Source organism: Oncorhynchus keta, chromosome 30, assembly GCF_023373465.1.
Source record: "Oncorhynchus keta strain PuntledgeMale-10-30-2019 chromosome 30, Oket_V2, whole genome shotgun sequence".
Lineage (NCBI taxonomy): Eukaryota > Metazoa > Chordata > Actinopteri > Salmoniformes > Salmonidae > Oncorhynchus > Oncorhynchus keta.
The window spans coordinates 16,741,768-16,757,824 of record NC_068450.1 but is presented as its reverse complement, the minus strand read 5'-3'; the positions used below and the strand labels follow the sequence as shown (position 1 = coordinate 16,757,824).

The 16,057-nt window shown below is 44.9% G+C and overlaps 1 protein-coding gene and 1 long non-coding RNA gene across 3 annotated transcripts in view; both read right to left on the bottom strand.

Annotated features, from left to right (window-relative positions):
- Positions 1 to 331: 331 nt before the first annotated feature.
- LOC127913937 (uncharacterized) lies at positions 332 to 3,869 on the bottom strand. Its single transcript, XR_008087336.1, has 2 exons — positions 3,721 to 3,869; positions 332 to 3,302 (listed from the first exon to the last, which is right to left on the bottom strand). It is a non-coding gene; the product is annotated as an uncharacterized LOC127913937 (long non-coding RNA).
- A 173-nt stretch (positions 3,870 to 4,042) lies between these two features.
- n4bp3 (NEDD4 binding protein 3) overlaps positions 4,043 to 16,057 on the bottom strand; it is a 106,313-nt gene continuing 94,298 nt past the window's right edge. For both annotated transcript variants that reach the window (XM_052487856.1, XM_052487857.1), the window contains exon 10: positions 4,043 to 5,199. In XM_052487856.1, coding sequence (XP_052343816.1) covers positions 4,772 to 5,199 — 428 coding nt within the window. In that variant the 3' untranslated portion in view covers positions 4,043 to 4,771. The remainder of the gene's footprint in view (positions 5,200 to 16,057) is intronic.

The window sequence follows — 16,057 nt, the reverse complement described above, 5'->3', positions numbered from 1 at the left end:
CTCTCTCCTCGCCTCCTCAAAACCCATTGGACGAATAAGCCAGGGATCCCTCCCCTCTGACCTTCTCCTCCAAGAGAGAAGGAGAAGAAGAGCAGGAAAGGAGTGGTCCAGTCCTGTGTCCCAGGAGGATGGGGGAAAGGTAACCAAGACTGAGCTAAATGTAGTACAAGACTCTAGTGTTGATGTATGTTTACAGGGCTCAGTGTTGTATAGTATAGCACAGCACAGTACATTACAGTATAGTGTAGTATAGCATACCAGTGGGTTACTACAAGTTGTAGCTATAGGCTGTGATTTTGTTGGTATTTCTAACGTAAAGAAAATTGCCCACCACTTGATAAATGTTTATTATATAAATTCAGAAGCAACATATATACACTACTGTTCAAAGGTTTGGGGTCACTTAGACATTTCCTTGTTTTTGAAAGAAAATCACATTTTTTGTCCAGTAAAATAACATCAAATTGATCAGAAATACAGTATATGAATTGTTAATGTTGTAAATGACTATTGTCAGATTTTTTATGGACTATCTACATAGGCGTGCAGAGGACCATTATCAGAAACCATCACTCCTGTGTTCCAATGGCATGTTGTGTTAGCTAATCCAAGTTTATCATTTTAAAAGGCAAATTGATAATTAGAAAACCTTTTTGCAATTGTGTTGAAAACTGTAAATAAATAAAACTGTCCTTCTTTAGACTAGTTGAGTATCTGGAGCATCAGCATTTGTGGGTTCGATTACAGGCTCAAAATGGCCAGAAACAAAGCACTTTCTTCTGAAACCCGTCAGCCTATTCTTATTCTGATAAATGCAGGCTATTCCATGCAATAAATTGCCAAGACACTGAAGATCTGGTACAACGCTGTGTCCTACTCCCTACACAGAACAGAGCAAACGGGCTCTAACCAGAATAGAAAGAGGAGTGGGAGGCCGCGGTGCACAACTGGGCAAAAGGACAAGTACATTTGAGTGTCTAGTTTGAGAAATAGATGCCGTACAAATCCCCAACTGGCAGCTTCATTAAATAGTACCCGCAAAACACCAGTCTCAACGTCAACAGTGGAGTGGCGACTCCGGGATGCTGGACTTCTAGGTGGAGTTGCAAAGAAAAAGCCAAATCTCAGACTGGCCAATAAAAATAAAAGTTTAAGATGGGCAAAGGAACACAGCCCTTGGAAAGAGGAACCCTGTCTAGAAGACCAGAAGGAAGAATAATAATGAAGACATCAACACTATGAAATAACATATATGGAATCATGTTGTAACCAAAAAAGTGTGAAACAAATCAAAATATATTTGAGATTCTTCAAAGTAGCCACCTTAATGACAGCTTTGCACACTCTTGGCATTCTCTCAACCAGCTTCAAGAGGAAGTCACCTGGAATGCATTTCAATTTACAGGTGTGCCTTGTTAAAAGTTCATTTGTGGATTTTATTTTATTGTTAATGTGTTTGAGCCAATCAGTTGTGTTGTGACAAGGTAGGGGTGGTACACAGAAGACAGGCCTATCTGGTAAAAGACCAAGTCCTTATTATGGCAAGAAGAGCTCAAATAAGCAAAGGAGGAACGACAGTCCATTACTTTAAGACATGAAGGTCAGTCAATCCGGAAAATGTCAAGTAATTTAAAAGTTTCAAGTTCAGTCGCAAAAAACATCAAGCACTATGATGAAACTAGCTCTTATTGGTAACGCCACAGGGAAAGAAGACCAGAGTTACCTTTGCTGCAGAGGATCAGTTCATGAGTTAAAAAACTCAGATTGCAGCCCAAATAAATGCTTCACAGAGTTCAATTAACAGACATATCTCAACATCAACTGTTCAGAGGAGACTGCGTGAATCAGGCCTTCATGGTCAAATTGCTGCAAAGAAACCACTACTAAAGGACACCAATAAGAAGAAGAGACTTGTTTGGGCCAAGAAACACGGCCAATGCACATTAGACTGGTGGAATTCTGTGCTTTGGTCTGATGAGTCCAAATTTGAGATTTTTTTTCTGTGAGACACAAGGTGTGTCTGTATGTGTTGTTCCCACTGTGAAGCATGGAGGAGGAGGTGTGATGGTGTGGGGGTGCTTTGCTGGTGACACTGTCAGTGATTTATTTAGAATTCAAGGCACACTTAACCAGCATGGCTACCACAGCATTATGCAGCGATACGCCATCCCATCTGGTTTGCGCTTAGTGGGATTGTCATTTGTTTTTCAACAGGACAATGACTCAACACACCTCCAGGCTGTGTAAGGGCTATTTTACCAAGAAGGAGAGTGATGGAATGCTGCATCAGATGACCTGGCCTCCAAATCACCCGACCTCAACCCAATTGAGATGGTTTGGGAAGAGTTGGACCGCAGAGTGAAGGAAACGCAGCGAACAAGTGATCAGCATATGTGGAAACTCCTTCAACACTGTTGGAAAAGCATTCCAGGTAAAGCTGGTTGAGAGAATGCCAAAAGTGTGCAAAGCTGTCATCAAGGCAAAGGGTGGCTATTTGAAGAATCTAAAATATATTTTGATTTGTTTAACACTTTGTTGGTTAATACATGATTCCATATGTGCTATTTCATAGTTTTGATGTCTTCACTATTATTCTACAACACAGAAAATAGTAAAAAATAAAGAAAAGCCCTTAAATGAGTAGATGTGTCCAAACTTAGGACTGTATTGAAAGCAGTAACTTCCCTCAATGTCGTCTCTGAATATTTGAATGACTCTAGGACCAAGAAAATGTATTCAAAACAGCTTCTCAAGTTTTGTAATTGTATGTTTGTTAATGGGAAAATATGTCCATTTAATGAAACGTTTCTGTTTAGGAGAGGAGGGTTTCCTCCGACAGCAACGACAGGTACAAGTGAATGATCAGTAATTAGTCCAATGGGATGCAGAATAATAGCCAGAGCTTTAATATTAGGCTGTATTTTGGCTATTCATTCAAAGTGTCCTTTACTCAAACAGTACATGCTTCTGCAGCATTAGTATATCCAAATGACAACTATATACAGATTACAAAATAGTAATTTGGGGAGAGAAAATAGATTCACATGAAAATAACTATAAATTCTATAAAACATTCTCAATACAGTATTGTTACAGTATTACAGTTTTCTGAAAGGGTCATTTTACCCCCAAAAGGAACTTGTCATCCTCATAACTAAAATAGCCTTGTTAATGGCAGAGTAATAGCATCCATGTATTGGCGTGTGATGGTCTAGTAACCCTACTTAAATCAGTGGTACAGCTTTCTACTCCCTGGACGCTCCCTGTATGAAGACAACTTTTAATGTCTCACCACACCTCACCTCACCTCACCTCACCAGACCTCACCTCACCACACCTCACCTCACCACACCTCACCTCACCTCACCTCACCTCACCAGACCTCACCTCACCTCACCACACCTCACCTCACCTCACCACACCTCACCTCACCTCACCTCACCACACCTCACCTCACCTCACCTCACCACACCTCACCAGACCTCACCTCACCACACCTCACCTCACCAGACCTCACCTCACCTCACCTCACCAGACCTCACCACACCTCACCACACCACACCTCACCTCACCACACCTCACCTCACCTCACCACACCTCACCACACCTCACCACCTCACCACACCACACCTCACCACACCTCACCTCACCACACCTCACCACACCACACCTCACCACACCACACCTCACCTCACCAGACCTCACCTCACCACACCTCACCAGACCTCACCTCACCTCACCAGACCTCACCAGACCTCACCACACAACACCTCACCAGACCTCACCACACCTCACCTCACCACACCTCACCTCACCAGACCTCACCTCCTCTCACCTCACCACAACTCACCAGACCTCACCACACCACACCTCACCTCACCACACCACCTCTCACCACACCTCACCACACCACACCTCACCTCACCACACCTCACCACCTACCTCACCACACCACACCACACCACACCTCACCTCACCACACCTCACCTCACCACACCACACCACACCTCACCACACCACACCTCACCACACCTCACCTCACCACACCTCACCTCACCACACCTCACCACACCACACCTTACCACACCTCACCGGGACAAAACCTAAATCCCTTTAGATCCTTTTGAACAATGTCCTAGGGTGCATCTGAAACGACACCCTATTCCATATATAGTGCACTACTACTACAGAACCCTGGTCAAAAGTAGTGTACTATACAGGGTACTATTTGAGACACAGCCTACCCTTACTTTACCCCAGTCAGTGTCTGAACTTCAACGAGCCCACAGAACGGCTGTGAGGAACACACTGGTTGATTACATACACACAGAACTAAATTAGATTAAGTAACATTTACAAATAGGCTATTATTATTATTATTATCATTATCATTTGTACATACAAGCAGCCCTCTAAAGTGAGGTTTGGTCAGGGTCGTGCTTGATCGAATGTACAGTGTTCTCGACTCTAATACGCTGTCATTGATTTGTGGACTGAAACAGGAAGTTATCATTGATTGCAGAATTGAAACAGGAAGTGGAACCTACAATAAACAGTACCAGAGAGGGTGTATCATTGTAATGCTGATTATACATGCACACTATTCAGTCTAGTTCATACAGGTCAAGGAGTGTAGGAGTGCAGAGTTGTTTTGGAATTGGGATCTCCACTGTCTTTTCAAGTCTGTAAGAAGCCTGAGTCTTCATCAAGGAGATAGGAAGAGGGGGCGAGTGATTGGTTTGGAATTCCCCCCCTTCTAGTGTCCACTCAGTCAAATCTCAGACGACTCTATCCTCTCTATCCAGGGAAGACCAGTGGGAGGTTTACTGTCTTCCTCTCCTCTTTCTCTCTCTCCTCCTCCTCCTCTTCCTCTCCTAACCTCCTGCACTTCCCTCTCCAGTGACTCGTTACTGTAATCTCCCATCTCTCCTCCTCCTTCTCCTCCTCTTCCTCCCCTCACATCTCGCAGTTCCCTCTCCAGCATTCCTCCTCCTCCTCTGAGCTGGTATAATTCTCTCTCCAGTAGTTGGTTGTGGTGGTACATATCCAGGTAGCTGGCCTGCAGCTCTCTCTGGTAGCAGATGACTTTCTCCTTCTCTGTCTGCCACGTCTGTCTCTCCTGCTCGAAGGCTGTAGCCTGGGCCTCGCTCTGACAACGCTCTAACAACAGCTCTGCTCGCAGACGCTCCTCTGTAGAGCCTGGAGATAAAGAGAGAGTGGGGGGTAGGAAGAGAAAGAGAGGGGGGCAGAGACAGACATTTTGATGATCACCAATTAGCTTATTAGCCAACACAGTAACATTAGTCTCACAAATATATAACAATCAAACATAACATTTGCCATTGAACAGATGCTTTAATCTAAAGAGAATAGCAGTCATGCTGAATACATTAACGTATGTGTGGACCCAGGAATCCAACCGACAACCCTACCAGTGCAAGCGCCATGCTGTAGTGATTGAGCTACAGAGAACCACAAATTGAAATTGGGTTTTTATTTTCGTAACAAGGCTTGCTTCCCGCTTCTGGCTAGAAAGAAGCTTGTTCAGGCCACTTTTGTCTCTGTTATTGATTATGGTGACGTGTATATGAATGTAACCTCCTCTGTCTTACAGAGACTGGACTCTGTTTATCATGCAGTCTCCTCTGTCTTACAGAGACTGGACTCTGTTTATCATGCAGTCTCCTCTGTCTTACAGAGACTGGTCTCTGTTTATCATGCAGCCTCCTCTGTCTTACAGAGACTGGACTCTGTTTATCATGCAGCCTCCTCTGTCTTACAGAGACTGGACTCTGTTTATCATGCAGCCCCCTCTGTCTTACAGAGACTGGACTCTGTTTATCAGGCAGCCTCCTCTGTCTTACAGAGACTGGACTCTGTTTATCATGCAGCCTCCTCTGTCTTACAGAGACTGGACTCTGTTTATCATGCAGCCTCCTCTGTCTTACAGAGACTGGACTCTGTTAATCATGCAGCCTCCTCTGTCTTACAGAGACTGGACTCTGTTTATCATGCAGCCTCCTCTGTCTTACAGAGACTGGACTCTGTTTATCATGCAGCCTCCTCTGTCTTACAGAGACTGGACTCTGTTAATCATGCAGCCTCCTCTGTCTTACAGAGACTGGACTCTGTTTATCATGCAGCCTCCTCTGTCTTACAGAGACTGGTTTATCATCTCCTCTGTTTATGGACATCATGCAGCCTCCTCTGTCTTACAGAGACTGGACTCTGTTTATCATGCAGCCTCCTCTGTCTTACAGAGACTGGACTCTGTTTATCATGCAGCCTCCTCTGTCTTACAGAGACTGGACTCTGTTTATCATGCAGCCTCCTCTGTCTTACAGAGACTGGACTCTGTTTATCATGCAGCCTCCTCTGTCTTACAGAGACTGGACTCTGTTTATCATGCAGCCTCCTCTGTCTTACAGAGACTGGACTCTGTTTATCATGCAGCCTCCTCTGTCTTACAGAGACTGGACTCTGTTTATCATGCAGCCTCCTCTGTCTTACAGAGACTGGACTCTGTTTATCATGCAGCCTCCTCTGTCTTACAGAGACTGGACTCTGTTTATCATGCAGCCTCCTCTGTCTTACAGAGACTGGACTCTGTTTATCATGCAGCCTCCTCTGTCTTACAGAGACTGGACTCTGTTTATCATGCAGCCTCCTCTGTCTTACAGAGACTGGACTCTGTTTATCATGCAGCTCCTCTGTCTTACAGAGACTGGACTCTGTTTATCATGCAGCCTCCTCTGTCTTACAGAGACTGGACTCTGTTTATCATGCAGCCTCCTCTGTCTTACAGAGACTGGACTCTGTTTATCATGCAGCCTCCTCTGTCTTACAGAGACTGGACTCTGTTTATCATGCAGCCTCCTCTGTCTTACAGAGACTGGACTCTGTTTATCATGCAGCCTCCTCTGTCTGTCTTATCAGAGAGACTGGACTCTGTTTATCATGCAGCCTCCTCTGTCTTACAGAGACTGGACTCTGTTTATCATGCAGCCTCTCAGAGACTGGACTCTGTTTATCATGCAGCCTCCTCTGTCTTAGAGACTGGACTCTGTTTATCATGCAGCCTCCTCTGTCTTACAGAGACTGGACTCTGTTTATCATGCAGCCTCCTCTGTCTTACAGAGACTGGACTCTGTTTATCATGCAGCCTCCTCTGTCTTACAGAGACTGGACTCTGTTTATCATGCAGCCTCCTCTGTCTTACAGAGACTGGACTCTGTTTATCATGCAGCCTCCTCTGTCTTACAGAGACTGGACTCTGTTTATCATGCAGCTCTCTGTCTTACAGAGACTGGACTCTGTTTATCATGCAGCCTCCTCTGTCTTACAGAGACTGGACTCTGTTTATCATGCAGCCTCCTCTGTCTTACAGAGACTGGACTCTGTTTATCATGCAGCCTCCTCTGTCTTACAGAGACTGGACTCTGTTTATCATGCAGCCTCCTCTGTCTTACAGAGACTGGACTCTGTTTATCATGCAGCCTCCTCTGTCTTACAGAGACTGGACTCTGTTAATCATGCAGCCTCCTCTGTCTTATAGAGACTGGACTCTGTTTATCATGCAGTCTCCTCTGTCTTACAGAGACTGGACTCTGTTTATCATTTAACCTCCTCTGTCTTACAGAGACTGGACTCTGTTTATCATGCAGCCTCCTCTGTCTTACAGAGACTGGACTCTGTTTATCATGCAGCCTCCTCTGTCTTACAGAGACCGGACTCTGTTTATCATGCAGCCTCCTCTGTCTTACAGAGACCGGACTCTGTTTATCATGCAGCCTCCTCTGTCTTACAGAGACTGGACTCTGTTTATCATGCAGCCTCCTCTGTCTTACAGAGACCGGACTCTGTTTATCATGCAGCCTCCTCTGTCTTACAGAGACTGGACTCTGTTTATCATGCAGCCTCCTCTGTCTTACAGAGACTGGACTCTGTTTATCATGCAGCCTCCTCTGTCTTACACTGGACTCTGTTTATCATGCAGCCTCCTCTGTCTTACAGAGACTGGACTCTGTTTATCATGCAGCCTCCTCTGTCTTACAGAGACTGGACTCTGTTTATCATGCAGCCTCCTCTGTCTTACAGAGACTGGACTCTGTTTATCATGCAGTCTCCTCTGTCTTACAGAGACTGGACTCTGTTTATCATGCAGCCTCCTCTGTCTTACAGAGACTGGACTCTGTTTATCATGCAGTCTCCTCTGTCTTACAGAGACTGGACTCTGTTTATCATGCAGCCTCCTCTGTCTTACAGAGACTGGACTCTGTTTATCATGCAGCCTCCTCTGTCTTACAGAGACTGGACTCTGTTAATCATGCAGCCTCCTCTGTCTTACAGAGACTGGACTCTGTTTATCATGCAGCCTCCTCTGTCTTACAGAGACTGGACTCTGTTTATCATGCAGCCTCCTCTGTCTTACAGAGACTGGACTCTGTTTATCATGCAGCCTCCTCTGTCTTACAGAGACTGGACTCTGTTTATCATGCAGCCTCCTCTGTCTTACAGAGACTGGACTCTGTTTATCATGCAGCCTCCTCTGTCTTACAGAGACTGGACTCTGTTTATCATGCAGCCTCCTCTGTCTTACAGAGACTGGACTCTGTTAATCATGCAGCCTCCTCTGTCTTACAGAGACTGGACTCTGTTTATCATGCAGCCTCCTCTGTCTTACAGAGACTGGACTCTGTTTATCATGCAGTCTCCTCTGTCTTACAGAGACTGGACTCTGTTTATCATTTAACCTCCTCTGTCTTACAGAGACTGGACTCTGTTTATCATGCAGCCTCCTCTGTCTTACAGAGACTGGACTCTGTTTATCATGCAGCCTCCTCTGTCTTACAGAGACCGGACTCTGTTTATCATGCAGCCTCCTCTGTCTTACAGAGACTGGACTCTGTTTATCATGCAGCCTCCTCTGTCTTACAGAGACCGGACTCTGTTTATCATGCAGCCTCCTCTGTCTTACAGAGACCGGACTCTGTTTATCATGCAGCCTCCTCTGTCTTACAGAGACCGGACTCTCATGCAGCCTCCTCTGTCTTACAGAGACTGGACTCTGTTTATCATGCAGCCTCCTCTGTCTTACAGAGACTGGACTCTGTTTATCATGCAGTCTCCTCTGTCTTACAGAGACTGGACTCTGTTTATCATGCAGCCTCCTCTGTCTTACAGAGACTGGACTCTGTTTATCATGCAGTCTCCTCTGTCTTACAGAGACTGGACTCTGTTTATCATACAGCCTCCTCTGTCTTACAGAGACTGGACTCTGTTTATCATGCAGCCTCCTCTGTCTTACAGAGACTGGACTCTGTTTATCATGCAGCCTCCTCTGTCTTACAGAGACTGGACTCTCCTCTGTTAAGACTCATGCAGCCTCCTCTGTCTTACAGAGACTGGACTCTGTTTATCATGCAGCCTCCTCTGTCTTACAGAGACTGGACTCTGTTTATCATGCAGCCTCCTCTGTCTTACAGAGACTGGACTCTGTTAATCATGCAGCCTCTCTGTCTTACAGAGACTGGACTCTGTTAATCATGCAGTGGACTCCATCTGTCTTACAGAGACTGGACTCTGTTTATCATGCAGCCTCCTCTGTCTTACAGAGACTGGACTCTGTTTATCATGCAGCCTCCTCTGTCTTACAGAGACTGGACTCTGTTTATCATGCAGCCTCCTCTGTCTTACAGAGACTGGACTCTGTTTATCATGCAGCCTCCTCTGTCTTACAGAGACTGGACTCTGTTTATCATGCAGCCTCCTCTGTCTTACAGAGACTGGACTCTGTTTATCATGCAGCCTCCTCTGTCTTACAGAGACTGGACTCTGTTTATCATGCAGCCTCCTCTGTCTTACAGAGACTGGACTCTGTTTATCATGCAGCCTCCTCTGTCTTACAGAGACTGGACTCTGTTTATCATGCAGCCTCCTCTGTCTTACAGAGACTGGACTCTGTTTAATCATGCAGCCTCCTCTGTCTTACAGAGACTGGACTCTGTTTATCATGCAGCCTCCTCTGTCTTACAGAGACTGGACTCTGTTAATCATGCAGCCTCCTCTGTCTTACAGAGACTGGACTCTGTTTATCATGCAGCCTCCTCTGTCTTACAGAGACTGGACTCTGTTTATCATGCAGCCTCCTCTGTCTTACAGAGACTGGACTCTGTTTATCATGCAGCCTCCTCTGTCTTACAGAGACTGGACTCTGTTTATCATGCAGCCTCCTCTGTCTTACAGAGACTGGACATGCAGCCTCCTCTGTCTTACAGAGACCGGACTTTATCATGCAGCCTCCTCTGTCTTACAGAGACTGGACTCTGTTTATCATGCAGCCTCCTCTGTCTTACAGAGACTGGACTCTGTTTATCATGCAGCCTCCTCTGTCTTACAGAGACTGGACTCTGGCAGCCTCCTCTGTCTTACAGAGACTGGACTCTGTTTATCATGCAGCCTCCTCTGTCTTACAGAGACTGGACTCTGTTTATCATGCAGCCTCCTCTGTCTGACAGAGACTGGACTCTGTTTATCATACAGTCTCCTCTGTCTTACAGAGACTGGACTCTGTTTATCATGCAGCCTCCTCTGTCTGACAGAGACTGGACTCTGTTTATCATGCAGCCTCCTCTGTTTATCATGCAGCCTCCTCTGTCTTACAGAGACTGGACTCTGTTTATCATGCAGCCTCCTCTGTCTTACAGAGACTGGACTCTGTTTATCATGCAGCCTCCTCTGTCTGACAGAGACTGGACTCTGTTTATCATGCAGCCTCCTCTGTCTTACAGAGACTGGACTCTGTTTATCATGCAGCCTCCTCTGTCTTACAGAGACTGGACTCTGTTTATCATGCAGCCTCCTCTGTCTTACAGAGACTGGACTCTGTTTATCATGCAGCCTCCTCTGTCTTACAGAGACTGGACTCTGTTTATCATGCAGCCTCCTCTGTCTTACAGAGACTGGACTCTGTTTATCATGCAGCCTCCTCTGTCTTACAGAGACTGGACTCTGTTTATCATGCAGCCTCCTCTGTCTTACAGAGACTGGACTCTGTTTATCATGCAGTCTCCTCTGTCTTACAGAGACTGGACTCTGTTTATCATGCAGCCTCCTCTGTCTTACAGAGACTGGACTCTGTTTATCATGCAGCCTCCTCTGTCTTACAGAGACTGGACTCTGTTTATCATGCAGCCTCCTCTGTCTTACAGAGACTGGACTCTGTTTATCATGCAGCCTCCTCTGTCTTACAGAGACCGGACTCTGTTTATCATGCAGCCTCCTCTGTCTTACAGAGACTGGACTCTGTTTATCATGCAGCCTCCTCTGTCTTACAGAGACCGGACTCTGTTTATCATGCAGCCTCCTCTGTCTTACAGAGACCGGACTCTGTTTATCATGCAGCCTCCTCTGTCTTACAGAGACTGGGCTCTGTTTATCATGCAGTCTCCTCTGTCTTACAGAGACTGGACTCTGTTTATCATGCAGTCTCCTCTGTCTTACAGAGACTGGACTCTGTTTATCATGCAGCCTCCTCTGTCTTACAGAGACTGGACTCTGTTTATCATGCAGCCTCCTCTGTCTTACAGAGACTGGACTCTGTTTATCATGCAGCCTCCTCTGTCTTACAGAGACTGGACTCTGTTTATCATGCAGTCTCCTCTGTCTTACAGAGACTGGACTCTGTTTATCATGCAGCCTCCTCTGTCTTACAGAGACTGGACTCTGTTTATCATGCAGCCTCCTCTGTCTTACAGAGACTGGACTCTGTTTATCATGCAGTCTCCTCTGTCTTACAGAGACCGGACTCTGTTTATCATGCAGTCTCCTCTGTCTTACAGAGACCGGACTCTGTTTATCATGCAGCCTCCTCTGTCTTACAGAGACTGGACTTTGTTTATCATGCATCCTTGCACTTTATTACCAAGTCACTCACCCACCATTGCAACTTGTACCAAATGGTAGGTTGGCCCTCACTTTATATGTGCAGAAAGATACATTTGTACGTGTTTGTCTACAAAGCCCTTTTGGGTAAACTCCCTCTTTCCCTCTGTAGTCTGGTCTCCTGCACCACCAGCAGTTACCATACCTGGTCTGCTAGGTGGTTGCTACTTAAAGTCCCCAGGACATTCAAGGTATTAGGCAAGACTGCCTTCTCTTCTTATGCACCAGAGGCATGGAATAGTCTACAATCCATACTTCATCTAGATATATTAGTGCCACTGAATTCATTTAAAATATTGATGGGAGACTGTTACGGAGGACTGTAAATATTGATGGGAGACTGTTACGGAGGACTGTAAATATTGATGGGAGACTGTTACGGAGGACTGTAAATATTGATGGGAGACTGTTACGGAGGACTGTAAATATTGATGGGAGACTGTTACGGAGGACTGTAAATATTGATGGGAGACTGTTACGGAGGACTGTAAATATTGATGGGAGACTGTTACGGAGGACTGTAAATATTGATGGGAGACTGTTACGGAGGACTGTAAATATTGATGGGAGACTGTTACGGAGGACTGTAAATATTGATGGGAGACTGTTACTGGAGGACTGTAAATATTGATGGGAGACTGTTACGGAGGACTGTAAATATTGATGGGAGACTGTTACGGAGGACTGTAAATATTGATGGGAGACTGTTACGGAGGACTGTAAATATTGATGGGAGACTGTTACGGAGGACTGTAAATATTGATGGGAGACTGTTACGGAGGACTGTAAATATTGATGGGACTGTTACGAGGACTGTTATTGATGGGAGACTGTTACGGAGGACTGTAAATATTGATGGGAGACTGTTACGGAGGACTGTAAATATTGAGACTGGAGAGACTGTTACGGAGGACTGTAAATATTGATGGGAGACTGTTACGGAGGACTGTAAATATTGATGGGAGACTGTAAATACTGTTACGAGGACTGTAAATATTGATGGGAGACTGTTACGGAGGACTGTAAATATTGATGGGAGACTGTTACGGAGGACTGTAAATATTGATGGGAGACTGTTACGGAGGACTGTAAATATTGATGGGAGACTGTTACGGAGGACTGTAAATATTGATGGGAGACTGTTACGGAGGACTGTAAATATTGATGGGAGACTGTTACGGAGGACTGTAAATATTGATGGGAGACTGTTACGGAGGACTGTAAATATTGATGGGAGACTGTTACGGAGGACTGTAAATATTGATGGGAGACTGTTACGGAGGACTGTAAATATTGATGGGAGACTGTTACGGAGGACTGTAAATATTGATGGGAGACTGTTACGGAGGACTGTAAATATTGATGGGAGACTGTTACGGAGGACTGTAAATATTGATGGGAGACTGTTACGGAGGACTGTAAATATTGATGGGAGACTGTTACGGAGGACTGTAAATATTGATGGGAGACTGTTACGGAGGACTGTAAATATTGATGGGAGACTGTTACGGAGGACTGTAAATATTGATGGGACTGTTATTGATGGGAGACTGTTACGGAGGACTGTAAATATTGATGGGAGACTGTTACGGAGGACTGTAAATATTGATGGGAGACTGTTACGGAGGACTGTAAATATTGATGGGAGACTGTTACGGAGGACTGTAAATATTGATGGGAGACTGTTACGGAGGACTGTAAATATTGATGGGAGACTGTTACGGAGGACTGTAAATATTGATGGGAGACTGTTACGGAGGACTGTAAATATTGATGGGAGACTGTTACGGAGGACTGTAAATATTGATGGGAGACTGTTACGGAGGACTGTAAATATTGATGGGAGACTGTTTGACTGGAGGACTGTAAATATTGATGGGAGACTGTTACGGAGGACTGTAAATATTGATGGGAGACTGTTACGGAGGACTGTAAATATTGATGGGAGACTGTTACGGAGGACTGTAAATATTGATGGGAGACTGTTACGGAGGACTGTAAATATTGATGGGAGACTGTTACGGAGGACTGTAAATATTGATGGGAGACTGTTACGGAGGACTGTAAGACTGTTACGAGGACTGTAAATATTGATGGGAGACTGTTACGGAGGACTGTAAATATTGATGGGAGACTGTTACGGAGGACTGTAAATATTGATGGGAGACTGTTACGGAGGACTGTAAATATTGATGGGAGACTGTTACGGAGGACTGTAAATATTGATGGGAGACTGTTACGGAGGACTGTAAATATTGATGGGAGACTGTTACGGAGGACTGTAAATATTGATGGGAGACTGTTATTGATGGAGGACTGTAAATATTGATGGGAGACTGTAAATATTGATGGGAGACTGTTACTGTAAATATTGATGGGAGACTGTTACGGAGGACTGTAAATATTGATGGGAGACTGTTACGGAGGACTGTAAATATTGATGGGAGACTGTTACGGAGGACTGTAAATATTGATGGGAGACTGTTACGGAGGACTGTAAATATTGATGGGAGACTGTTACGGAGGACTGTAAATATTGATGGGAGACTGTTACGGAGGACTGTAAATATTGATGGGAGACTGTTACGGAGGACTGTAAATATTGATGGGAGACTGTTACGGAGGACTGTAAATATTGATGGGAGACTGTTACGGAGGACTGTAAATATTGATGGGAGACTGTTACGGAGGACTGTAAATATTGATGGGAGACTGTTACGGAGGACTGTAAATATTGATGGGAGACTGTTACGGAGGACTGTAAATATTGATGGGAGACTGTTACGGAGGACTGTAAATATTGATGGGAGACTGTTACGGAGGACTGTAAATATTGATGGGAGACTGTTACGGAGGACTGTAAATATTGATGGGAGTTACTGTAAATATTGATGGGAGACTGTTACGGAGGACTGTAAATATTGATGGGAGACTGTTACGGAGGACTGTAAATATTGATGGGAGACTGTTACGGAGGACTGTAAATATTGATGGGAGACTGTTACGGAGGACTGTAAATATTGATGGGAGACTGTTACGGAGGACTGTAAATATTGATGGGAGACTGTTACGGAGGACTGTAAATATTGATGGGAGACTGTTACGGAGGACTGTAAATATTGATGGGAGACTGTTACGGAGGACTGTAAATATTGATGGGAGACTGTTACGGAGGACTGTAAATATTGATGGGAGACTGTTACGGAGGACTGTAAATATTGATGGGAGACTGTTACGGAGGAGGACTGTAAATATTGATGGGAGACTGTTACGGAGGACTGTAAATATTGATGGGAGACTGTTACGGGAGGACTGTAAATATTGATGGGAGACTGTTACGGAGGACTGTAAATATTGATGGGAGACTGTTACGGAGGACTGTAAATATTGATGGGAGACTGTTACGGAGGACTGTAAATATTGATGGGAGACTGTTACGGAGGACTGTAAATATTGATGGGAGACTGTTACTAAAGCGGAGGACTGTAAATATTGAGGACTGTAAATATTGATGGGAGACTGTTACGGAGGACTGTAAATATTGATGGGAGACTGTTACGGAGGACTGTAAATATTGATGGGAGACTGTTACGGAGGACTGTAAATATTGATGGGAGACTGTTACGGAGGAGGACTGTAAATATTGATGGGAGACTGTTACGGAGGACTGTAAATATTGATGGGAGACTGTTACGGAGGACTGTAAATATTGATGGGAGACTGTTACGGAGGACTGTAAATATTGATGGGAGACTGTTACGGAGGACTGTAAATATTGATGGGAGACTGTTACGGAGGACTGTAAATATTGATGGGAGACTGTTACGGAGGACTGTAAATATTGATGGGAGACTGTTACGGAGGACTGTAAATATTGATGGGAGACTGTTACGGAGGACTGTAAATATTGATGGGAGACTGTTACGGAGGACTGTAAATATTGATGGGAGGAGAGGACTGTAAATATTGGGGAGGACTGTAAATATTGATGGGAGACTGTTACGGAGGACTGTAAATATTGATGGGAGACTGTTACGGAGGACTGTAAATATTGATGGGAGACTGTTACGGAGGACTGTAAATATTGATGGGAGACTGTTACGGAGGACTGTAA